This window comes from Musa acuminata, chromosome BXJ3-9, assembly GCF_036884655.1.
Source record: "Musa acuminata AAA Group cultivar baxijiao chromosome BXJ3-9, Cavendish_Baxijiao_AAA, whole genome shotgun sequence".
NCBI lineage: Eukaryota > Viridiplantae > Streptophyta > Magnoliopsida > Zingiberales > Musaceae > Musa > Musa acuminata.
Window position 1 is genome coordinate 4,604,832 of NC_088357.1, and position 27,699 is coordinate 4,632,530.

The 27,699-nt window shown below is 38.0% G+C and overlaps 2 protein-coding genes across 3 annotated transcripts; both read right to left on the reverse strand.

The window, feature by feature from the left end:
* Positions 1-612: 612 nt before the first annotated feature.
* Positions 613-22,004, reverse strand: LOC103997171 (importin beta-like SAD2). 2 transcript variants are annotated; one of them, XM_009418331.3, is made up of 22 exons: positions 21,757-22,004; positions 21,012-21,147; positions 20,846-20,933; positions 19,816-19,971; positions 18,532-18,694; positions 18,273-18,457; positions 18,018-18,191; positions 16,915-17,060; positions 16,680-16,803; positions 16,413-16,593; positions 15,882-16,041; positions 15,747-15,788; positions 15,553-15,671; positions 15,276-15,474; positions 12,752-12,883; positions 9,883-9,986; positions 9,594-9,773; positions 6,669-6,808; positions 6,454-6,593; positions 5,891-6,042; positions 1,347-1,473; positions 613-1,268 (listed from the first exon to the last, which is right to left on the reverse strand). In XM_009418331.3, exons 1-22 carry the CDS (start codon positions 21,844-21,846, stop codon positions 1,117-1,119), a joined length of 3,090 nt encoding a protein of 1,029 aa, XP_009416606.2. In that variant the 5' UTR covers positions 21,847-22,004; the 3' UTR covers positions 613-1,116. The 2 variants fall into 2 exon arrangements, 1 of the variants encoding a protein (XP_009416606.2); XR_010500938.1 differs by lacking the exons at positions 613-1,268; positions 1,347-1,473 and having other exon boundaries at positions 5,906-6,042; positions 6,691-6,808; positions 21,757-21,992.
* A 2,230-nt stretch (positions 22,005-24,234) lies between these two features.
* Positions 24,235-27,451, reverse strand: LOC103997172 (protein ANTAGONIST OF LIKE HETEROCHROMATIN PROTEIN 1). Its single transcript, XM_009418332.3, has 2 exons — positions 27,221-27,451; positions 24,235-25,404 (listed from the first exon to the last, which is right to left on the reverse strand). The coding sequence occupies exons 1-2, from the start codon at positions 27,369-27,371 to the stop codon at positions 24,359-24,361; spliced, it is 1,197 nt and encodes a 398-aa protein (XP_009416607.2). The 5' UTR covers positions 27,372-27,451; the 3' UTR covers positions 24,235-24,358.
* Between the last annotated feature and the right edge of the window lie 248 nt (positions 27,452-27,699).

Below are 27,699 nucleotides of genomic sequence, written 5' to 3' on the forward strand. Positions count from 1 at the left end.
ATGGTGCAAGCCGACACTCTTACAAAATTTATTTACCAATTGGATAATTGATTAGGTTTTATATATTTGTAAGACTATATATATATTTGTGTTAAAATAAGCGGGGAGCAATGAGTTTCGTTTTTAATGGATGATTAGGCTGGCATGGCACATAGATTAAGAGTTTCGTTTTTAATTAGGACTACTAATGGCACGGAAACATACATGCACGTTGGAAGCACATCTAGCCGAAGATATATAGATTGAGTTAATGTGGTGTGTGGAAGAGATCAGTGTACTCCCGCCGTCCAAAAGATCCAATTGCTGTATGCTCAGAGGAATCCAACAGTGAATCTTTTGATGCTTTGTCGTCTTAACACGAAGTGGGGATAGATAATTGAATGGATTACTCAGTTGTTAGAGAATAATAGGGCCAAGAACAGCCAGTAAGTATTACACAAACTATTCGGTTGAATTATATCAGATCGAGGGTTAAATGATTTGAACTCAATAATTAGAGTTATTATCTTTTAAATTTTTAAAAATCATAAGATACAAGCACATTATAACGATGCACATTATAACGATGGAAAACATCAGAAGAAAATAATACGGGAACAATACATCAACCTCTCAAGGCAGTAAACACTAATAATTCAAATATTAATATCAAAGATCTTTGCAACCGAGTCAGTTCAGTATCATCCCTTGGTATAAACGACTCTATATACATCCTTTATTGCTGGCCCCCTTCTTTCACAGAATGATCAAGCAATAAATCCCCTCATAATTGGACTCTTTCATAGACAAAAGGTAAATAATATCTTATGTGCTTCCAAGGGGGAAAAAAAAAAAAAGAACACAAAATCGGTGATATTATTGGGCAGTGATCCCTCACACCAAGAGACCACCAAAAGAATTGCTGATAGAATTGAAGATAACATAGCATTTACAAAAATGCATCTGTTATCTGGATTCTCCATCAAAGGAGAAGCAAAATTGTCAGAGCCTACAATCGTCCTGACAAATGATACCTCGGAAAATGGCTCCATGAACTACCTTAGATTCTTCCTCCATTTAAGAGATCGCTGACAATATGAAACATGAAACTATTTTAATCTTTTACTATAATGATATTCACTGAGTGGCTGCCTTGTCCAGCTTTTCTTTCTCGATATATGTCCTTCTCTGCTCGGCATGTTGAGCAATGCCACTTGCAAGAGCTTGGTAGTGGAAGTCTAAGGTCAGCATCAGGTTCTGAAACCTAGTAGGATCTGAAGCTTGCAAAGCTGACCATAATGGTTACATGTCAGGCATGTTTGAAATGAGAGGAGATCAAGACGAAATAAACGGACAAACTGTTTTACCATGAACAGTTTCGACGAAGAAAATGAAAGGGTCAATTTCATCAATTGGTGATTGCGAGTCATCATCATAATCACTGTAATCATCGTCAGTCTCGTAATCCTCATCATTTGATTGAAACCCTCTCGCCTAATTTCATCATTTATGAGCAGAACTAAATAAATATTGATGCCACAAAATGATTCAAAATTACTGGGAGCAAACTAGATGATTTAGTGATGTGATTACGCATAAGAAAACCAAGGATGAACTAAAAGAATTAAGAATTACTATAAAAAAGCCCCCACATAATGGGTTTCCATCCTAAACCAATCCTCATTGCCATTAACAAAAAAACACTGAACTTCTAATATCAAAGTGGCATCCTGGTTTTTTGTAATGGGGGAGTGCATCTCCAAAGCTGCACACAGCACACTGAAAGAATAACCTTTGGCATGCTTCATGATCCATGCTGACATGGATCAAAGAGCAGATCCAACAGTGCTCGACACCTATGCATGTGCACTGTCACGAATGGTCGTCGCACACCCGCAACAACTCCGTTCAACGAACCGTTCGTCGCTCTCATCTACATGTACAGCTGCTTGGCAGCATGTTTTGGCTTGGTTTCAAGTCTTTTTGCTTGTAAAAATGTAAGTTTGAACAAGTTGCAGCGTTATAGTGCAACCGCTCACCGAACCGAACAAAATAGCCCCAAAACAACTCCGTTTTCGCGTGCCACGGGCTGTTTTCTGCAGCCCGCTGCTGCACGCGAAACTTCAGCCATCTCAGCACCCTGGAACCACCCGAGTGGCACCATGGGGGATGGGACTTCGGTATAGTGTCGGGAGTTGAACAATCTTTCGCAAGTTCGCACGTTACCCGAGTGGCATCATTCGGAGCTCTAGTTCTCTTCCAGAAGAAACAAGATGGGAGCCTCCGTCTATGCGTCAATTACCGAGCCCTCAACAAAGTGACGGTAAAGAACAAGTATCCCATCTCGCTCATCGCGGACTTGTTCGACCAGTTGGGCAAAGCCAAGTATTTCTCAAAACTCGACCTTCGGTTGGGGTTTTGGCAAGTGCGCATTGCTGAAGGCGACAAAGCAAAAACTACCTGTGTGACCAGGTACGAAGCGTTTGAGTTCTTGGTGATGCCTTTCGGCTTAACCAACGCTCCGGCCACGTTCTGCACTCTCATGAACCAGCTATTCAAGGAGTATTTGGATAAGTTCGTGATCGTCTACTAAGACGATATCGTCGTCTATAGTCAAACGCTCGAGGAGCATGTTAAGCACCTTCGGACAATTTTCAAGGTTCTTAGGGAGAACACGTTGTTCGTGAAAAGGGAGAAATGCTACTTTGCTCAAACGGAGATCTTATTCTTGGGGTATCGAATCGGTGATGGCTCCATTCGGATGTACAAATCGAAGGTGCAAGCGGTTGCGGAATGACGAACTCTAAAGAAGGTGCCAGAGTTGAGATCCTTCCTTGGCTTCGTCAACTACTATCGACGCTTCATAGCGGGGTATTCGAAGCGTGCAACTCCATTGACGGAGTTGCTGAAGGAGCAACCTTGGAGGTGGTCTAATAAATGTGAAGCTGTATTTCAAGATCTAAAGACTGTTGTGTTGGAAGAACCAGTGCTCAAATTGCCGGACTATAGGAAGCCCTTCGAAGTCTATACAGATGCTTCAGACTTCGCTATTGGGGGAGTGCTCATGCAGGAGGGTCATCTGGTGGCCTACGAGAGCCGCAAACTCAACGAGACCGAGCGGCGATATCCGGTGCATGAGAAGGAGATGACAACGGTGATCCACTGTCTACGAGTTTGGCGACACTACCTTCTTGGATCGCGATTTGTTTTAAGGACATACAACATCGCTTTGAGTTATTTCCAAACTCAGAAGAAACTCTCCCCAAAGCAAGCACGATGACAGGACTTCCTGGCCGAGTTTGATATGGTAATGGAGTATAAGCCCGGAAAGGCAAATGTCGTGGCCGATGTATTGAGTCGAAAAGTGAAGCGGGCAAATGCCGTATAATTGGAGGGCAGAGGCCAAGCAAGTCAGTTGCACTCCAACTTCCTTTCCAGGATCAGAGATGGTCTGTACAGTGATCTCCAGGCAATAACCCTGATGCAGCTCATTAAAGAAGGCAAGGCACGACGGTTTTGGGTCCAAGAGGGACTCGTTTACACCAAAGGAAATAGGGTTTATGTTCCTCGAGTGGACAATATTAGGCGTGAACTCTTAAGAGTGTGTCACGATTCCCTTTGGGTTGGACACTCAGGCATTTATAGAACCTTCGCTCTCGTAGAGAGGGCCTTCTGTTGGCCGAAGATGGGGACTGATGTAGAGGAATATGTTCGAACGTGCCTCACTTGCCAACAAGACAAGGTGGAGCAGCGGAAGCCGGTGGGACTTTTGAAGCCGTTGCCCGTACCAAAAAGGCCGTGGGAGAGCATTTCCTTGGACTTCATATCAAGCTTGTCAACAGTAGGGAGACTCGGATCGATACTCGTGGTGGTCGATCGATTTTCAAAGTATGCAACTTTCATTGCTGCTCCGCTACACTGTTCAGCAGAGGAGGCGACCAAGCTGATGATGAAGGATGTGGTGAGGTATTGGGGAGCCCCACACAATATCATCAGTGATCAAGGCGCTCGGTTCCTAGGACGATTATGGACCGAGCTATTAAAATTGTTGAGGTCCAAGTTATACTTCTCCACAAGCCTCCACCCCCAAACGGATAGCCAAACTGAAAGGATAAACTCGCTCCTAGAGCAATATCTTTGGCACTACGTGAGTGCCAACAAACGAGATTGGGTGAAGTTGTTGGACATTACCCAATTCTCCTACAACTTGAGCTCTGCGTCCAACAAGAGCCCCTTCGAGATCATTACAGGACAACAACCGTCAACTCCTCACATCATGGCAATCGGGTATACTGGAAGTAGTCCGTCAGCCTACCAATTCGCAAAGGAGTGGCACCGAAATGCAGATATTGCGCGGGCTTACTTGGAGAAGGTGGCAAAAAGGATGAAGAAGTTGGCAGACTTGGGAAGGCGACCGCAAGAGTTCAAGGTCGGAGATTTGGTGTTGGTAAAGCTCCAACCAGCATCACTCCAATTCTTTAGAACAAAGTACACAAAGGATTGGTGCGCAAGTATGAAGGGCCCTTCCCAATTATCAGTAGGGTGGGCAACGCCTCCTACAAGTTGCAGCTACCGGTGTGGTTCAAAATTCACAATGTTCTTCACGCCAACAACCTAAAAGCCTACCACTCGGATCCGCAAGATGCTTCCCGAAGTGTTCCAACTCGGCTACCCCCCACCAGAGTCTCCTATGAGAAGCGAGTTGAAACTATTTTAGCAAATCGCAAGATAAAGCTACCTAATGGAGCTGAGCAGACCGAGTACTTGGTGAAGTGGCGAAAGCTTCCCCGAACTGAAGCCAGTTGGGAGCCCGAAGATGCCCTGCGACATGAAGAAACAATTATCAACAACTATCAACAAGCGTCGACGAGGGTCAACAGTTTGAGTGGGGGAGAATGTCACGAACGGTCGTCGCGCACCCGCAACAACTCCGTTCAACAAACCGTTCGTCGCTCTCATCTACATGTACAGCTGCTTGGCAGCATGTTTTGGTTTGGTTTCAAGTCCTTTTACTTGTAAAAATGTAAGTTCGAACAAGTTGCAGTGCTACAGTGCGACCGCTCACCGAACCGAGCAAAACAGCTTCGTTTTTGCGTGCCACGGGCTGTTTTCTACAGCCCGCTGCTGCACGCGAAACGTCAGCCATCTAAGCACCCTGGAACCACCTGGGTGGCCCCATGGGGGATGGGGCTTCGGTATAGTGTCAGGAGTTGAACAATCTTTTGCAAGTTCGCACGTTACCTTGACAGTAACTTGTTGCCGCGCCCGGCACCCGATGAGCAGCTGTTTGTGGACTTGCAGCTGTTCGTTCAACCCCTCTGAAGTCCTTGTTTTCCTCCTCTCCCTCTTTTCTCTTGTGCACGCAAGGTGCTCGCTGAATTGCTTGTAAAGCTTCCCCTTTTCACGAGACGTCAGGACTTGTCCGTCGCTTGTACTTCGAACTAATCAACTTTCTCTTTTACAGGTTCTTCGGGACTTGCGAGAGGTTGCAAGTGGGCTGTTCTTTGCGGACGCAAATCGCAAGGGCGAAGCGCGACTTAGGCAACGCAAGCTAAGTTTGCGTCTTTGCCGCAAGGGTGCCTCACGACTTAAGCAATTCCAGCTAAGTTCGTGACGGCACGGTGGTGCACAAGAGATGTTCCACGAAAGAAAATGAATTGAAAACAAATAATCTAGGAATCATGAGATTTTCATTTTTTTAAAAGTCCATTTACTTCTATAGGTTACCCTTATCCACCATAAAACAACCGGTTCTCCTATTGGTAAACTTCAGTGTCACTTGTGCTAATAAAATCCTAGTAGACAGGTTGAATGGTAGTCATCTTGTGTGCTAGCCTTCACCATGGAAGAATTATTGATGATTGTAAAAACGAAATACCAGCTGATAAAGAAATTACATTCTTCTACTAACCTCTGTTGCCAATTTCTGAAGTTCTAGACTGTCCACTTCATCCCCATCCTCCGTATCATCTCCCATTTCTTTATCAGAATCTTCTTCCTCGTTTTCCTCATCAGCATCAAAACCATCCATATCAACAGCAGCATCATTTAGCTTTTCAGCTTCTGTTAAAGCAAAAGAAGTTACTGTTTAATGAAATAAGGCACTCAATCTAAAATATTTTCTTTAACATTAATACTAGAAGAAAAAGAAAATTATGCAAGAGGCATCTCCGACATGAGATGAGGTAACAAGATAAACAAAGTAATTAGCTAACAGGTATTCTAGTAATAATTTACATCGGAAGACAGCAGTTGAAATTTCAGGAGAATCTCAGATTAACAAAAACTTGTATCCAGGGAAACAGTTAGGACATATATGATATGGTGGAAGATAGCAGGAAATAAATAACAGGAAACAATCCATAAATTTTTAGTAAAACATAGGATGTGGATAGGAGCAACCAAGAAGGGCAGTCCAAAAGATTTGGGAGAATATACTCTGCCATATATGCAGAAAGATGCAAAAAGATGTACCTGCAACTTGACCCTTATAAGAAACTAGAAGATCGAGTGTTGCTTTAAAGACACGTTCTAAAGCTTCACCAGGAAAGTGATCCACAGGGAGGCAAAGAAGTGAAGTTAATCCCAAGCAGCAAACCTTTTTATCATGTAGCCTACAATTAACACAGGGCATTAAGCCAAAGACATTAATGGGAACTAACATGAAAGAGAAAAAAACAAAGTCTTACCCTCTAAAGTTTGCACGCATACCATTCTTTTTTACGTCTTGCAGCATCTGAAACCAGAGATTGAAAATATCTGAAGCAACTCCAAGCTTATGCAGTGTCCCAAGAGTCAAAGAGGCATCATAGTAAAGAGCATCAGCAATCTGCAACAGCCAATGTATTGCATTAAAATGAAAATACATAAACTCCAAAAGGCATCAAATTCAGAATTCCAAATAACAGATGAGATGAATAAGATACAATCATAGAAATAACTGTTACAGCATTTGATTTCGAGTTAGAAGATGATCTAGAGTATCAAGGCATGCTATATGTGACGCACATATTTGAACTTAAGGCACAAGAATAACCAGACCCTAATAGAAGAAAAGCATCAAGAATAGAGCACTGAAAGCAGATACATCCTTAACAGAAACTTTTATTCAAGAGAATAGCAAGCATACACTTGAGAATACTTAAAAGATAGAAAACTGGTTTTTTTAACCAAAGCTAATTAAAGACATACACCCACAAACATAGTATTTAGAAAGGATGAAACTTTGTGAGATTTCTCAATAAATAATCACAAAACCACAGCCCCCAATGAAGTCCATTTGGACAACTCTTTTCTCCTATTAACATAGACATGTTAGAATATAGGTGTAACTTTTAATTTAAAATGGATTAATTAACAAAATGGCTCTTCAAATTTTAGAAGTATTACTAAAGATTAAAGTAAACTCTGCATGTGTTATTCACTGCTGATCCCAAACTCAAACTAAAGAGGGTTGAGTTAGGCTGTTGATATTTAACTTGTAACTTTGTCAGATCTCACAAACATGGATCTTAACCAATTTTATTATATGAATAGATCATCACCCAGAATGACACAAGATATCTCCACCACGTGTGCCCCGAAGTGCAAAGGGTGGGATGGAAAGTCACCCTGGAACAACCCATCACATTGTCACCTACATCTGGTATATAACATACAAAGGGTTCTCGGATATTTTAGTACAGAACGTGTGGTATACAATATACAAGGAGCAACACACAGTGCAAGTAATAAAACAGTTAATTCAAAAACAGAAAACTAAATTAACAACGTGGAGTATAGGAACACTTTTTTTAGAAGGGGTTATAATTGATAGATACAATGAGTAGGAGAATTAACATAATTTATTTATAAGAAACAAAGTGGACAGGAAAAACTAAACTATCTAGGAAGATTGATATATTACACAAAATTTAGTATAAGTCCTCAAAAAGGTCTCAAATTAAATGGGTTCATCACATTTGAACCATAATAAAGTCCTTCTATCTTGAGTCTTCTTCTATCTATTACTCAATTCTCACTTCTTCAAACTTCCAGCCTCTCCAGTGCAGCCCTCACTATTCTACACTCCATCTATGAGTAGCTCTTTGCAGACCTCACCAGCAACCTCTATGCAAGAACACTGGAGTTCTTCCTGTGGGAGCATCAAAAAACAACACGACCCAGATACACTATGGTGATGTCCTCAAAAGGGGGAAAAGAAATAACTAAGGAAAGGTAAATCAATTTCCCAATTGATTAGATTGCCTACCATAAACCAGACTAAATAACATCCATCACTTAGGATCTGAAATCGGAGGCCACAACAATGCTTGTGTGATGATGTATTTTTACTCTCTTTTAGATAAGCCACTCATACAATGTGATAAATGAGCAAGGGAATGTAAAAGGGCCTATTCAATACACGAGTCTCCCGCCAAGGCGGGATCTGGGAAGGGGACCTTACCTTACCTCTACATATAGAGAGATACATAGAAGCTATTTCCCTAACTCGAAGTTTGGTCTCCCATATTGCAAAGAGCAACATTACCGTTGTACCAAGGACCTCCCTCAATTTGCAAGTCCTTTGTGTTAGAAAAACAAGTCTTTTGTGTTAGACTATCAAAGACGGCAATCAATTTGCAGGAAGAGATACAATTGAATTTGTTAATGTATAAGAACAGATTTGCAAATACCCAATAACCCTAATTTTATACATAAGTATATCAAGAATAGATTATACATCAAACAAATACAAAATAATCAAAATCGTGATTCAAGCAGTATTTATGATGACCAAATAGATGTAATGTGGGATAAGTAGAAGGTTTAATAACATGGCAGAACAAAACAATATAAGATTATTGTGACATATATGTATCATTGTCATGATATAACTATTAACAAGGTTTAACCAGATAGAAACTTGTAACTACTATGATGGATGGTAGTAATAAAATGCCATAGTTCCCAGATATTTGGGGCCAAATGAATAGCATACTACCATCAAGTTTTGCAAAGGCCGATATCATCAATATATTGGGTTATCCAAGCATTTCTCATTGTTTTGACTAAGGCATTTCTTGGTCTTCCTCCAAAGAATCAACTTACCTTGTCCTACCAGGGGAACTGTAAATCTTCGGCGGAATCTGAGCAAAATGTATCACCATGGAACAAATCTATGCCATGGTTGTTTGGATGTCACTGACTTTTAGAAACAAATTAATCATAAGCTCTACAAAAATTATGGAGACCAAAACTGACTAGCACAGACTTCGTTAGGCCTGACTTTCTTTTGATCAGACTCAACTAACAGAAAAGGCCAAGGCACTAACTTATGAAACCATTCTTGCAAAGCAAATCATTTGCAATCAAATTCCCAAGAAAACATGTTACTATATATTCTCGTCGGTTTTCTGAACAGCATGAACACATGTCATGTCCAGATTCTTCACATAAGAACATGCCTGTATTCCATTGTTGTCTGAACTGTTTAATTTCACAACAGAAGACTAATAAATCTTACTCCAGCAGTTCATTTCACTTGTTCAAAATACATCATGTACTCTATACCAAGTGAAGAGATAAAATTAAGTCAGGTACTCACTGCTGACACATCAAACAGGAATTCTTACCACTAGCATCAGAAGACATTTCATATATGGCTTCTTTGTCCGATGCAGTCGATCAATAGTAATCCTCAAATAAGGCTCAACCCAGTGATCCACTTGACCTTTACAATTTTGGAATACTACTTCAATCAGCTTAGGAGCAGGCTCAATATCACTGTCTTCCATCTTTCTATCTGACATGATCTGTACAAAATGTATCAAAGATCAAAAGCTTTGCATCAATAAGAGACAAAAAATAATGGAACTACGCTTGTCAGCTTAATAAAAAACTGAATAGAGCCACTTCACTTACTGTTGAAAGTATTTTCCACAGGCTTTGCTGGTAATCTGGATCTTTGCATGTAAGGAAATGAGCTGTACTCCTGGATATGTAGTTGTCCAGAGGAACAAGCATATCTACCAGAAAACATTGCCACTAGATTAAATACATGAAGTAAAGCCCTGAAGAAAATTGAAATTTGAGCAAATTAACAATACAATTGAGATCTGAAACATATCTGTTGACAGGTGCAGATGATTCCGTGTAGTGTAATACTCTAATAGTCATATCAAACATTGTAATCATCAAAAGCAATAAAGCATACAGATCATCTTGAGTATATTATTCAATCACTCTAGGCATGAACAATGAAGTTAAATATAAGCTAGCATAATTCTTAAGGTGGTAAAAAGAGAATTGTATCAAAGAATAACCTAAGACTTTCCTCTCAAAAAAAAAAGAAAAGTTCTCACAAAGCAATAAGTCAACAACGGAACAGTAGTAGGAAATATTTCACAGATTTGTTTCAGCATAAAGCTGAAATTTTATATCACTAACTTTGAGAAGACAATGATTATCCAGTAGTCAGAGGATTTGGATAGTGCCAATTTGAAACAAGATAGCACAATAAGAATTAACTTGATATGCAAGAGTTCATTTTTTATCATGAACAGGAATAAGAACATCTGAACAAGTTGGATGAGTACAGTAGATAAACACAAGAATGGTGATTTACTTTAAAATTACGCATCATAACTCCTTTGTTCATTATTTTATAATTTATAGCACTTTAGAAGTCACTAACAAGTAACAAGTACAGTGTGTTGGAAACAACCTATTCATGTGAAATGGTGAGTCAGTGACAAGTGCACTTTTAATCACTAACAAGTAACAGGTAACAAGTGCACAAGTGACATGGTGAAATTCAAGTTTGGGTTCAGGTTCAGGTATGGTGAAATTTGTAACCTACCCATCACCATTTCTGACTTCAATCCTGATGTGTTTTGTAAGTTCATCATAACAAATGCAACAAATCAGAGAGTTCTAAATTGACCCTCAGCATAAACCTAATGCAATAAAGAATACACTTGCCTAGACTCTAATGTTCTATGAATAATGATCTCATTGTAGATATCCCTAATCAGATGAACATACTTAATATATGCATATTTCTCTCCAAAAAAACTTTAGTAAGCCTCTCTTTTCTCTATATTTTTTCAACTGTATCTCTAAGTAAATAGTCTAAGTTTAATCTTTCTTGACACAAGACATTTACCTTTACAATTTATACAAATCCTTACTTTTAAGTTAGGAACTTAAGGAGAACTCCTCCATTCATCTAAAATAATAGTTCTTAATATTTTATTACAAGCTAGTATTCCTTAGTTGATTTTGTGGATTTGTACCTCAAACATACCAAATGGTATGATCTAGTTTCTACAAGTCTGATGGCTGACCAGCACATGAACTGGAAACTTTTGCCAGGTCAATCCAAAACCAGGTTGATCAGTACCCAGCTGTACCAAGCAGTCTACACCCTACCCCCTTCTTTTTTATTTTTTGCCTTGTCTTATTATCTTCCTCTTCTCCTACTGCTCTGCACCACTGCACCACATCGCCAACTTCTCCCCACAGCCATATGATACCAAACCATACCATTTCAACTGTCAACCATTTTGGTACTGGCTCAAAAGTGTATTACTTAGTTGACTAATGTAAATTTCATTAATATTTTATTTTAATTAACCATAACTAAATTTTACCACATGTTTTATTAAACATGATAATAAATTACTAATCAATTATTAAACACATTATTTTTAAAGATAGTATGTACATATATAATGTTAAATGTTATTTAAAAAGTAACATCAAGTAATTGTGCTGCCATGATTATAGTAATAATTAATAACAAAATATTTACATAGAACATTTATTAAACAATTACATTACAAGTGAAATAGAATATATTTCATTCAAATTTTAAAGGTCTATCTATTTAAATATGAAGGTAAAAAATTATACTCAAATTTTTTTAAATATAAAAAATAAATTGTAAAGGTATTTGCCACTTATTGTAGATAGCATAACTAATTATTAAATAATAATTCACTTAATGTATAAATTGCAGAATATGTATTTCAGCATACTGTATAAATTTTAAGGATATTTTTCACTTGAAGATAAAGATATATGTATAAATAACGATATATAAAATTGATTATAGCTAATGTAGTTAGTTATAACATAAACAGTTAATTATAATAACTAATAAAAGCAGTGAATAAAAAAAGAGCTAAAAATATATAATTAAATTGGATTGATTTTAATATTTGAATGAAGGTCATCTTGACATTGAAATTTTCTTTTTGTCTTTTAAAAGTAGGAAGATAGCACTCCCTTCAGTGTCAGGGCCTTTTTGCAGTTGGGTAGAGATATATCATCAATCTCTCTTTACCTTTACCCTCATCCTCTTACTCAACCACCTGGCACTCCCTTCAGTGTCAGGGCCTTTTTGCAGTTGGGTAGAGATATATCATCAATCTCTCTTTACCTTTACCCTCATCCTCTTACTCAACCACCTGACTTCATAAAAAATTTGCTTTCCATACCATAACATTTTTTTAGAAAAAAACCTGATTACAAATAAAATAAAGTAGTCCACATCTATATCTTGGAAGTCCATTTTAAACTGATAGTGAAGATCTTGGATTACAATACAGAACATGCAGATTAAGTTGCAAAGGGAACAAATAAAATAAAGCATACAATTTGTATTAATGATTGATACATAGAGTAAGCCACTAATTGCAAGAAAAAATGAATAATAATATTAATTTATAGAATATAAATAACAAGCTCCAGAAGAAAAAACCCCTAGAAGATTAGCATGTTGACTTACTTTCAAAGAAATCTATAGCCCAGTCTCCAAGTGCTTCTACCATTAAAGGCCAAAGACTCCACATGTCCAATGAGATTGTTGGGGAGAAAATTGTCATATAAGAAACAAGTTCCAGAACTTCGTCAAAAACATCTGTGAAACATGAAGATTATCAGGAAATAACACTGCATCACAAGGACCTAGCAAAGTTTACAGATATGTTCTCGACTTGCCACAAAGTTGCATAGCACATGGTGAAATAACCAAAGTTAGCAGTGCCACAAACTAGTAAAATAACCAATCTAATCAGAGCCGCATACCATTAAAACTTTCCATATGATGTAGACGACAAGATTTACACTCATACAACAGAATTAAGGACCAACAAATTATAGAGGATAGGAAGGAAAATACTCTTTATGGATTATAATAGCAAGCAGTCTTAATGATCATAGAAAGAATGAAATTCCACACAATTTTCTGTTCTCAGCCAAGAAGACAGCACTGGTCTGTAGGTTCGACAATGTCAGCTACAATGAACAATTCTGCAGTAAAGCCAAACCAGCATTTAAAACTCACCTTGCAGATATCATGGTCTTAAATTAATACAAGAAGTTTGATTCAAGTTAAGACCATCACTAATGAAAGGGAAATCACAAGTTTGGCGAAATTTTAAAAAAATCATGAATTTTCCAAGGAAAATAAGCACATTGACCCTCCAGCTACATTGACCAACCCTCTCCAGACACATTGGTAAGAACCTTATGCAGTTGATTGCCCCTTTTAGAGGTTAGGCTTTGATGTCATGGTAAGATTGCCCCATGAATATTTTCCTCACAACTATGTATCAAACTGGCCAGATTTAGCAGCTAGCTCCAAGAAAGAAGATGGGTACCCAAGACCCTGTCTCTCTCCTTACACTCTCCTTCTCTCCTCTCCATTCTCATACTTCTCTTCTTACTCCTATCTCATCTAATTCGTTTTATTCTACCACAAGATGACATAACACTTCCATCAGTCACTTCATACCAACATTCTCCATTCAATCACCTCATTGTACCAAGCAAAGCCTCTGTTGACCATCCTTGTACACTTTATAAAATGGAAAGTTCATGTTCAATTCTCCTTCCAGCCATAGCAGTTTGTGATTTCACTAACAAGGCAACTGGGAGGCTAGGTAATCCAACATATCATGGTCCATGGATATCACATCGATTGCCAAAAAGTTACTTATAAGTTAGCAGATGCTGATAAATCAAATTCAATTACAAGTTGAAATTTCAACCATTTTGAAGAGTATTTTCATCTTTGCAAAAAGATCAATTTATAACAAAGCAAATAATTTACTCTACCAACTTCAGATATTGATAAGTTTCAAAATCAAACTTCTTATATACAAACAATGAGTAAATCATTTCACCACGAGTACTTTGCAGTGGGCTTTCCACAGGGTGCCAAGGGCTAGTAAAATTTTCATAATTCCCATCAACATTAACATAGCTCAAGAATAGCAAATGTGAAAACATAAGGGCATTGATACAGAGCAGGAAAATGTTGCCTTATGGTCTAGTACAACTAAGAGACTTTTGGTGCCTTCTTCTTTACCTTTCCTGGCTACACTTTCACTAAAAAGTAGCAAGGTCACAAATGGATATACATTTTATCTAACTTAAGCTTTGTTTTCTAACTAGCAGGTTCAATAGGACCTTTAACAAAAAAATGAATGGGAATAGTGTAAATATGTGATTTTCTTTCCATCACAAAGAAATTGACCGGATAGCTTACTCCAAATCAACAAAAATACTTGACTTTAACCCAAATCTGGTCAAGTTTGACCCCAACAGTCAAATTGACTGTTGAGCCCTCTTTTGGGACATTAAACCGTCCTCCCTCTCCCGTCTTTCACTCATTCTCACTCACTCTCAGTCTCACTATCTTTCTCACTCTTACACTTGTAGCGAATTAATGTTCTTAACCGACATCAGTGGTAATCAAGCCATTGATTCGGATAAAAAAGAATTGGAACTTGGGATTCTGCGGAATTTCTCATATCCACTATGTTCATCCTTATAACCTACAAATTGCTATTCATTTGTCTTATATACACTCAATTATTATTTGAATACAATAATATTACATTACATTAGAATAAAAAATCCTAAAAGGGGATTTTTGTGAATTTTCAGTCTTTTTTCAAAAAAACCGAAACATACCAACAGATCAACATATGGTATGCGCTTGCACCAACCAGCACATAACAGTCCGCCCATGGACCGATACCACCAATCAGCATGGTACAACAGTCAATGGCCCCATCCCCAGATTCTCATATGAGTGTGTTAATTTAGCACATGGAATTGTTTCGAAATGACCAATCAGGCAGTACTTTCATAGTTTCATTTGGATGTTACATGTTATGGGGCAGTACCATAGATGTTAGGTTAGGTATATATCCAAGTGAACATTACACAAAGAAACACTTGTATATGTATATTTGTGTAAACATATATGGATAGATAACTAAATTCCCTTAAATGAACATTACCTTGACCATCCGTAGTCAGCATTCTCTGCATTATAGGCAGTAAAATAGGCTCAATTTGAGCAAAAAGATGTGGAAGACTGCTAATGGACTCCAGGATTGTGCTTATGGCACGCAAACAACCAATAGCAGCTAAAGCACCTGAATCATCAGCTTCTTCATCTGCTTCAGATGTATTCAAGCACTTCCAAAATGCAGCAGCCTATGCAAACATTTAAAATTCATATCAGAACAAATCATATTACAATATCACAAACATATTATAAGGAAATTATTATACCAGATTCTGGCACAAGCCAAAAGCATATGGAGCCATCTCTTCACCAAACTTGCCCACAATGGTCTCAAGAGTGAAGACAAGGTCTTCATTCTCAACCTCATTCATAAGTTTAAAGAACTCTGCACATAAAAATTTAAAGATCTTAGGAAGGAATAGAGTACAGCAGATATTAAATGAAATATGACTCTGCATACCATCAAGTAATTGAGGAAGAATTGGTCGGATCTCATTTAGATCTACACCAAAAACATAACTCAAAGTTACTTCAGATGATAAATCAATAAAAATTCCACTGAATTAGGTTACAGGTAAGGTTAGCTTAAGCATACCTTGGCAAGCCTCAATGAATGAGCGCAAAGCAAAAACTGAATCAACACGCACAGGAAGCTCTGGATCCCGCATTCCAGAAACAACACAGTGAAAGGCTCTCCGAAAATTGTTCTGGTCAGAGAAGTTGATATGTGCATATTGCCCAGCAACCCATGCTGCCTAGTATTCAATCAAATAGATCCATAAATTCAAAAGTTTTGATATTAACAATTAAATGGAAATCTTGATTTAATTTTAAAAAAATAAAAATAAACTACCCAAAAAATCACGATAAGAAAATGGTACTTTGTAAATCAGCAACACGGCACAAAGAATAGTTAGGCAATAGTATAAGTCTCGTAAAAGCATCACTAGCATGGCATGAGAACAAGCAGCAACAGACAATGCCACTGATAAATTTGATTGGTATGTAAAATTAATTTTTGACTCTGGGAGGAAAAATAGTAGTGCTTGGATGTTCAGAAACAAAAGAGGGAAACATGACCCAACACCAAGCACAGAGATTAAGTAAATAGGAAAAGAGGTGTAACCTTTGCTCGAAGGTGACCAACAGGACTTGAGAACTCAGGAAGAACATGTTGAACTAACATCCGCTCTAGCTCTGATTTGTAAGGCTCGGATTGCTTCAGTTTATCACATAATGTTCCAATAGCTAGAAGAGCACCATCTTTCTGACGATATGGTTTAAGTTCAATAGGTGCCTCATCATATCTGGTACAAGTAATCATATAAAATATGTAAAGAACCATGAAGAGAACAAGTACAAGAGGATATAAAGGACCAACGAGTTAAGCAACCTCTTAAAAATCTCCACAATGAAATGAATAAGTTTCTGTAGGTTCCCTTTTCCATGTTTTCTCACTAATTCACTCACAAAATCCATGGCTGCTGTTCGAGGACTGTATAGATCTTCAATAATATCTGGAATAAAGAAAACTACATGATACTAGTCTATATTAAATTCAAAGATGCTATTCAGAATATATATCTCACAGAATGCCATATTCAGTACAGAACAGAGTCTAAGCTCACCATAACCCTTTCTGACATACTCATGTGGATCTTCAGTCCATAACTTCTGATCATTGTCATTGAAACACATCAGAGGAAAGATGATCTCAAAAAGAAGAATGTCAAGCTGTGGTTGCAGCAACTGATACATACTGTTCTTTGAAACACTGCAGAGCATTAATGCAATTGAGCTAGTTCATAATAGTTAAGAAAACTATCTGCAACCACAAAACTAAGAGGACAACGACATGCTGGAAATAGCATTAAAGTAACAGCCAAAAAAATAAGCAATGTGAATGTATCATCCAACAGAACTAAAGCAAATTTGCATCCCAGATAAAGAATGTGTTGTAAGATAAGAAACCAAAAGAACTAGATTTCCATTACCAAAGAGAAATATGATTCCACAAGAAAACCTAGAGTTCACTATAAAAATGCCCAACCATGAAGCCAACAAAAAAGGGTTTGACAAATAGCAATCTGCAGTCATCATAACATACAGCCAACCAAGAAACAAAGGCATTCATTACATGATTTATATTATTATTACATATATGATTTTACTTAATACTCTGTCCTGGAATGTACAACATCAAAGAAGAAGAAAAGGTAACAGATATAGAAAATAATATATTCATAATAAGAAATGTCACTGACATATTCCAATCAGGAAAGCCAAAAATAAAGAATCTATATAAGATTTCTCCACACTATAGATAAAAATTTTATAAGTCGCCTATTTGGTAAATCAAGCATGCTTCAATGAGAATAATGCATTCAAATCGAGCCAAGAACTGGAATTCTTCTCATCTTTCTAATTAGATGCCACCCGTAGACTGCCCCAACAGTTATTTCTCATTTTAAAAAATTCAAGAAAATATTCCTTGTTTTACAAAGATCTCTTCCTCAAAAGTCACAGAAATTCCAGAACAAGGCCTTTGACCTCAATATATAAGATTGAGTACCAGATTCAAGGAGGCATAGATAGTGGAAATTGTATTTAGCAGATGGCACAGCTTCAAAAAGATTATAACAGAGAAATAATTTACAATATAAGGCAATTCAACCACTTAACCCCCTGAAATTAACAAACAAGCAACTAGGGAGAGCAAAGCAAGACAAACCTGCTGCTGAGATATTGAAGTATAAGGTTGATAATCCTATCAGGCAGATAACCGCCTGTACGAAGAACACCAAGCAACTGTAAGTGGCATACCAAAATTTTACCAGCATAACTCTTCTGAAACATTTGAGCAAATGCTTTGCTCTCTGCCTTCCGAAGCTTCAGATCTCCAAACCTTTTAGCAATTTTTCACAAGTAAATAAACTGAAGATGATTGAAAGATCATGCTTCACATTTCAGCAACTAAAATTCTCACCTAGTATATAAACGATTTAATATGTGAACAGTCCACTTCTTAACTTTCCACCATCCCCAAGATTTCCTTAGATCAGGATCACATGGCTGACCTTCCAAAGGAACAGGTCTCTCCAATAAATTCAAGTATAGAACCATCCATGCAGTGAATACATTGGGATCAAGTAGCTTTTGTGGAATCTCTAACTGAAAAGCATTTAAAGCAAAAAAAATTAAACAATGTTCTCTGAACAGAAACTAAATTTGTTTGACAAACTCACATATATAGATGACCAGAATATTTTGCATATGAGCTTGATAAGAACAGCTACTTCAATTGAGGGGTTCATAATCTGAATAAGTTTATTGAATATGTTCAACAGCAGAGGAAATGTATCCTCAACGATGAGATGAAGTGGTGTCCGCTCATCGTCAGACTTGAACCTTAGAACAAAAAGAAAAGGCCAGTCAAGTCGTGTGTCATCCAAAAATAGCATCTCTTGTAAAGTAGCATTCTTTGACAATAAACTGTTGCAATTGAGTCATCCACTATAATTTTAAATTATTTAATTATGTTTTCAGTAACATATAGAAATGTATAAATGTTCCAAAGACATTATGCTCTTAAACACTTGTTTGGAGTTGACAAATTTGTACACACATCAGTAAATATCAGGCAAAGAATTGAAATCTCATATTGGGTGCGGTCCAGAGAATCTCTACATTTAAACACCAACCATAATGTGTCACCTTTTGTTATAATAGTAGCCTTTCATCTTCAATTTCAATTTTCAGCAACAACATGGAATTTCTTAAGCTACTACTTAAACACCAAATAACAAATAATCAGACATGCAAATCTGCTGTTAATCTGCTTTAACTGCAGAAAACAGAGGAATGGGAGAATGAGATAGAAGATTAGAAAAATATCAAGATAGTAAACAATAGGCCAAGTGCCTGCTGCCTAGCTCTCTTCTTTCATTTTAAAATTTGGCACATACTCCATAACAAATCAAGCTACAATACCTTCTTATCAGAGTGGACTGACATCTAATTCTAAATAAGCTATCAATTTTAAAGTAGGAAGCTGATGATACCATCTTTCTTTTTCAAAATTGTTGCAACATAAATGTGATAATTAAAAAAGTAAAATGGGTGGCCCAACATATATTTGACACCCCTACTGGGAATTTTCTATTCCAGATGCAGTTAGGCCACTTGCGAAGTATAAAATCTAATCTATGATGCTGACTGTAATATCTTTCTTCTCAATTTGCTGCTACTTAAACTGTGTCAATCTTGATGGAATCATGGCATCATACAGTGGTAGTCCAGGCCAACTATCACAAAAAGAGAGTTTCAACGAAACAGAAATCTTTCCTCTCCAATACTGAAACTCTTACCTCGATTTCAGGACTCACCAAACATCAATCAAAATTAAATTTGTATCATCAAAATCACAAGGTTGATTTTTTTTATTAAATCGCAATGAATTAATCAATAAGAAAAAGTATGAAGTGGAAAGGCAAATGAAGAAACATTTTTCAGTCAGCAGCTATACTTACTCATATTTCCTAGACAAAACCCTCAATACATATAAAGCTGCAAATACTTGCTGATCTTGCAATTGTAAATTGCACTTTATCCAGTGAAGAAGACTTGGCCACTGTTCTGGGTAATCATCTTGGATGATAGTTTTTAAGCATTCTCCAAGTTGTGCTCTGTGATGAAAATCTAAATATTAGAACAAATTTTCAATACATTAGAGACAAATCATATATTTTTACATGCTAATAAACACTGGAAAGAAATCAAAATGTTCATAGAAAATAGAAGTATACAAGATAGAGACGTAGATGTTGAAAGCATCAACATGGAATTTCACAGTGATATGTAGATGTACCATGCAACTCTCCTCCATAGCTCTTGAAAAAAGCTAGGAAGACTAAAGAAACAAGCAACAACATCACAGCAGGCAATCCCTAGCAATTATAAAGATGTTTATTAGATTGCCCACGACAAAGGTAAATCAAATCGAACAATTACATATAGTCCAGAAAATGGAAAGAAATATAATAAAACTACAAGCATGGGAAGATTCAAGAAGCGAGCATTAAAGGTTAAAAGCAATACATACATTAACAAGCACGAACTACATGCCAACTAAAACGTAATGAATTGATGATAAAGCCTAAGAAAGTAGCTGAGTGTCTGGGGGATATTAAAACATTCATTCAGAACAGAAAATGAGCTGAGTACTAGACTTTATGCATGAAATACGCATAGATAGTACATTACATATAAATAAAAGAGAGAAATTGCATGTATGTAGGAGGCAAAGTTGTATGCTACCACCTTTAAGCCTACCGAATTATGCACCTGCCCACTAAGTTCAAACTTTCATTAGATCTGTAATTCATTAGCAAATGTGCATATGTTCGTTTGAGGGTGTCCATGAAATATTTCCATTAAAATTTTCCTCAAAAAGTTACATATAGAGATATTATCAATTTTACACCAGAAAACTATCAGGGGTAAGTACAAATTGGCATTTTGGAAAATATTTAAATTTCCAAAAATCACTAAATGATATACCTTAACAAAGGAGGAATCTGAGCAATAAATCGAAGGATATTATCACGGACAACTCTCTTATCACTTTCTAATATTTTCTGTGGCTCCCCTGGAATTATCAATAACATCAAGATATTGCACCAAAGTCAAGTTTTATAAGTTCTAACATGGAAATCCTCATCCATACCGGGTTCATGAGGTGACCAGTTTTTAGCTACAAAGTTTTTGAAATGAATGCTGGCCACTTGTCGTACAGCCATATCACAACCACCATCAATTATGATCAGCAATAACCTCACCAAATGTTGCTCCATATATTGTAACTGTTGAAAAGAAAAGCTGAATTTAGTATAGCAAACAAAAAAGATATAAAAACAACCACAACCAGAATAACTGTCTTGTGTGAGGCTACCGCCTGTAGTATGCATAATTCTGTGTTTCCACCTTTGCATATGTGAATACAAGGACCATTGATGGATTGTCAGATAGCATCAAATGTTTGCAATGGATGAAAATAAAGAAAATGCAAAGGCATGATCCCCTGATAATATACACATTCATTTGTTAACATCATGGAGCTCGGGTCAGAACTGAAGGACGGATGAGTCTATATGATACTCCAAATGGCAAGTACGGCTGCGAAGTACCCACAAAGTTTATGGAATGCAACGCACTACAATACCTTAACAACGGGAAAAGAAACACGAGACGATGTGATTATCAATAACCAATCAAGAACTATATACTTCAACACCCCATTAGATCAACGAAAGGATAGAAGCGATCAGGCTGGTAAGAACCTCATCACTAAGCCAACACAAGAAAGCGCAATCGCCGTGGATCACACGGTACTGCAGCCCACCGATAACGTCGGAAAACGACCAATAACTCAAAAGACCAACCGGTTAAAGACAGGAGGGCGTGGAACACACCTGGTTGAGGCTCTCCTCCGCGGCCTTCCGCTCCTCGGGGATGTGGCTGAGCGCGGAACGGAGGACAACGGCGAGGCCGGTGAGATCCATGGCGGCGGGACCCCGGAATCTTTATCAGCCAGCGGCAAGAGGGAACCAATCGCTGACCCCCAGCTAGGGTTCTGGATCGGTTCCCCGAGGGTTTTAGGTTGGCGACAGTGGAGACAACAATACCGAAGAGCTCAACGCCGAAGAAGAAGGAGAGAAAAGAGGAGATCAAGCGGGTATTTAATTTTAGGGTTCGGTCAGGATTTAAATACCTGCTTGTCCTGAATGGTCCGGGCTGGTGCGGCGTTCCGGCTTGAGAACGGATCCTCTCCAGCGAACCTTTTAAAAGAGTCCACCTTATCCCCTGGGCACGACATATCGACGGATGGACATTCTTACGAGCTGACAATTTGACGGTTTCAATTGGCACTGTGCCTTGGAATTTCCGATTGGTAATGGACGGGATCTCAATCTGCATCTGGGAAGTTGGATGTCGGATCCTCTCCAGCGCACATTTTAGATGGGTCCACCGCATCATGTGGGTCCAACGCAGCGACGGAGGGATTCCCTCACGGTCAGACAAATTGACGGGTACGATGAGCATTGTGTTTTGAAAGTTCGTACTGGCAATGGACGAGATCCTGCTGGACATCCGGGAACACAGGGAAGTCGCCGCTGTGCAGAATTTGGGGGCGTGGCTGCGGGGTTTATTGTGACAGCTGGCGTTGCAGTGAATGTGATTTGAGGATATTATGGGCTACATTGGATCCTTCTCTTGTCACGTGCTCAAACCCAGGTCACATGCTTACCTATGTTTCAGCTGAACTTACTTGTATATCCCTCCAAAAATAGATTAATTACTTACATATTACTTTTTTGATTATTTGAATAATTATGTTGAAAGTCAAATATAGATTAATATTTTTTAAATATATAAAATATACAGACTCAAATAATTGATCAAAATAATAGAACATACTAAGGTCATGTTAGATCCAATGAAAAATATAATAGAATTTATATTACGATGACTGAATCTCATCATACGTTTATGATAAATATTTTGATATTGGAATCAAAATATATTATACATTTTAATTTTAATCGGATGGAATTTAATCCTTCTCTGGTTTTAATCCCAAGACATATGATATAAAGAAATGGACCTCAAATGTCATTTTAACATATAAAATATTGTTGATGAGACGAAGAAATATGGCAGGAATACATACATACATGCTGCAACAACGGAGAGAGAGAGGGACTAAGAGAAAGAAAGCCACATGGATTTGCTTGAAGATGGTGAGATCAGAAGCACGCTATTCGTGGAAAGACTGTTTTCCCTTCTTCACCAATTTCTTCTTGATGGGGGAGGGGAGCTTCTTCCATGTAGCCGCTGCATTCTTGGCCTTGCGCCATCCCTTCTTGCAGGAGGTCTTGACCTTCTTCATCCCCTTCTTGAGCAGGCGGACCATCTCCTTGGCATGCACCTTCATCTCATCCAATTCCCCCATTGGTTCTGTGGAGGAGCAGCCTTGGATCCCGCTCGCGACTGCCGAGTTATCACGGAGAGGAAGAAGAGAGGACGATGCAAAGACTATATACAGAAGAAAGCTCGGAATGTACTCCTCGCTGGCGTCGTTGCGATCGAGAGGTTCGTGTTGAAGTGCAAGCTTATCGTCAAACAACCGATAATAGCATCGTGTACGAGTGCAGATATAGAAAAAAAGGATGCGCGTGTGATCGTTCTCGTTCCTGTTTTATGTGGAATGTGTTATGTATGGTTCGATTGTTTCTCTGTAAAAGACTGCCAATATTATCAAAGCAACGACGTCCACTTTTCTTTCTGGTCATATCCAAAGATGTGATTGATTGATTCAATGGAGGCTTCAATTTTTTGTGAGACAATGATCAACAAAGAAGTAATCTTATTATTGTAGGATGAAAAATATTATGAAAATAGACGATGAAATTACTATCACGCATTAAAATGCGAAAAAAAAGGTTCATGTGAGTTGACAAAATCAATAGGCGAATAAGAGGAATGACCTACACGTAAATAAGCATTTAGTAACGCAATCAACACGTAGTACCTCTACGATCAATGATCTGTGGATCGTAGAGAGATTTTTTGGTGGGACAAACATTGGTTATGACAGCTCTTCTTTGTCTAATATTCGTATATGATCATCTCCCACAGTGCTGTATCTTTCTTTATTCTTGCAGTCAATGGTACGATCGCATGGTGAGCACAAAATTCAGAATGGATAACGATTTGAGAACATAAATGTTAAATTAAATTCAGATCAAGGTTAAATTCAGCTTGATCTAAGATCAAGCTGAACTTTTAACTATCGGTTTCTCCTCTAACCCTCAGTTTACTAAAAACAAAGAATTAAACGAGAAAAGTAAAATGAGAAACAGAACTCATCTTCTCACAGCAAGCAGCAATCAAGCAAGAATCAGCCTATCCATGGCCAAAAGTTTCATACTTGGTGTACGGTTATGGAATTCAACAGCACCTAAATCGATATCGGTACAAGAGTGCATAAATTATCATTTGAGACCTTTTGGCTCAACACGATACGTCATCACGCGACAAATGTCTGGTTAGGGTCTCTCTCATAGCCTTACCTTGGGGATCCACCTGCTGAGAGCTTTGCTCTTTGTAACCAGCATCATGATGGTTCGACAAAGCAACATCCGCGTTTAACTCATCGCCGGTGTCAATGATAATGTTATGAAGCAGACAGCACACGAGTATAATGCTAGGTAACTTGTGCTTATCTGGTCTCCACATGACTTTGTGTAGGATCCTCCAGCCACCCTTTAATTGAGACAACGCCCTCGCTGCAAGCAACCTTGCAGCCTTTTGTTTGGCATTGAAGCCGATCATTGAAGAGGACAAGTTTTTGCCTTCGTATGGAGTCATGAGCCAAGGAAGAAGGGGGTAGGTTGCATCTCCTACGATGAATTCTCTGATCTCTGCCTTCTCTGAAGACATTTTAATAGGACCGTTTAGCCGCCTCCCACTCTCACAGAGTTTAAAAAAACCTGAGCACTTCAATAGGCGGGAAATAGTCATGCTTCCAGGCCAACCGGTCACAATGTCAAGGAATCTCAGTTCATGGTCCACGATTCCTTGCAAGAACATGCTGTAATTGCTCTCTTGGTCGCACCAATCATCTGACGATTCCACTGCAGGAAGCGTCATTATAATATGGGTTGCATCTATGGCTCCACAGCAGTTAGGCAATCCAAAGGTTGTCTCCAATTTGGTTTTGATCTGCTCTATCCTGTCTGCATCAGGCCACCTGAGATGATGTCTGGCTCGCTCTTCCATGGACTCGATAAATCTCCATGTGACTTGAGAAACAGTAGATTGTCCAACTCCAAAGGCGGCACCAACTGATACTTGGGATTCACCAGATGCTAATCTTCTCATTGCAATGGCAACTTGCTTCTCGACGCTTAGAAGCCTCCCTTCAATATTTATAAGACCTGAAGGAGGCCTTGAAACCAGATCCTGTCTCACAAGTGAACATATGTACTCAAAAGTCTTCTTTGACACCCGAAAGAAATACTTGAAAGCTTCGTCCTCATCAGAAGGAATAGCGATCCCTGCATGTCATGTGACAGGGTTAAAGGATTAGTATTAGAGTCCAGACTGACTGTCTTTAATCTCTGACATGTGATAAAGTTTATATTTCCAATCAAGGTTTACAACAATATTAAATTATTCATAAAGAATATCATAGGGTTGAGATCGAAACCCATCCTATAGTTGTTATAACAAGATTGCAAGGTGGATTATCTGATAAAAAAGCTTCCTCACATTCCCAAGAAGTATATAAGCCAATTATAGTATCTAAAAAACATGCATATGGAGAAAAAAAATACAGAAAGTGCAGGTACGAAATTAGACAAATTGTTCCAGATGATGGATAAGTTGGAAGGCATATTAACAGCAAAAAAGCTAACATCGCTCAGACTTGGGACTTTTTGAAATCAGAAGACATGGCAAGGTCGGCAGAGTTATCATTTATTAGATGAAGGAAGAAAAAAATGTGTCATGAATGTGTGCATAGGTCTAGCTTTGAGTTGATTGAAGTGCTAATCAAGTCCAAGGGTGAAGCTTTTATTTAGTTCAATACAGTTAATTAGTTTCAGTTTTGATGAGTTAATTAACAAAAGTTGAAGTATAATTATAGTTCGACTTGGACTCTGTATTTTCAAATTTAGAAGTGTCTGTCTGCTCCAGCAATTGTGTATGTTTGCTGCTTGTGTTCCTACATCCTAACAGGATTTGGGACTTCATAAGCTAAATAATAGCTAAATAGATGAAATGTTTGTTGTATTTTACTGGATATATCATATTCTACAAACTTATTAGCTGGAACATAATAAGGGACAAATGATGTGTACCAAAGTATATCCCGATAAGCTAATTATTCTTCTAGAGACCTGCATTTTGTTTCCTGATTGGGGTGGAACAGTGGTTCAGTGTAAAGAGGTTTAGAGATCATCTATAATAAGTTTTAGCTGGAGCACAGGCTTCACTCCCTCCATTTTATCTCCTCCCACCTATTTTCTCTTACTTTCCCGCTTTTACCTTTATTTACTTTAATTATCAGCAATGAGAATAAGGTTCATAAAATAATATCTATGATTTTATTGATAGATTAGCCACTGAAGTATCAGAACGGCAGCACACCGTAATGACATCATCTCTCAAAAACCAGATTACTTCAAGAAAGATTGACCATGAATTCAAAGCCTCACTGTAAGACTGATAACTGAGAATGCATTCTTTAGTGTGGAAATTTTAAGCTTATTATTCTAAAAGATTCTCACACTTACATGGAGTAAATTTTAAATTGGTCAAGAAATTAAACTCACTGCATCTGTGTTGTGCCCCAATTAGGAAAATTCTAAAACACAGAATCTTCCTTCCTTCTCATTTTTCACATTAAGATATATACGTATATATTGTTTCTTGAACCAAACTAGAACAGATTTATGAAACTTTATGATTCACGAACTTAATCTTTCTCCTTGGAACTATCTTACACCAGCTGCCATGTTTGAACTATCACATGATTACTAGATCCGCAACATGGAAATCAAGTAATTAGCAGTCGCAAAAATATATGAAAATGCCACTTATCAGGTACCCTAGCAGTCCCATCATTCGCCGTCTACCTAAAGACCAAGAGACTAAAACTGAAGAGATCTGCAATTACGTGGGCAAACTTCAATTCATCGATTCGACAGCAGCCACCATATGCAAGCAAACAAGGAGCAATCCAAAAACCCTAATCTGCAGCATTCACAAGGATGCATCTCGAGACGATCATAGCACAGCGATTGAAATAACCGATGATCAGAAAGGCCTGGTTAATTAGCAGAATGTCAGGAAACGGAATCGTGGACGTACCGGGCGAGCCACCGTTCTTGTGCCAGAAGGTGTACCACCACTCTGTGTCCCCGGCCTTGAGCTCCACATGAGCGGCGTTGGATCTGTCGCCGAGCTTCGATGGATCCTTCGCCTTGCGTTTGGGTTTCTTGGATTTCTTCGGAGGCGCCATAGGAAGCGAGAGAGCGGCGGAGTAGGAGGAGCTCCCACCGGAGTCGAACTCTCCCTTCTTTGCTTCAGGAAAACAAGTAGCATATGTAATATAATATATATATATATATATATATATATATATATATATATATATATATTATTTATATGTTTAGTTTTATAAAAATATATACACAAGGCAAATTTCCAAAAAAAAATTCATACTTATAAAAATTTTTCACGGAACGTATTTATTTTAAAAAAATTATAATTTTTTAAAAAATTATTTTAACCTTGTCCCGTCGAACTTCTCAGTGCTTCACTCTGTCATATTTGCCTATAGCCCTCAC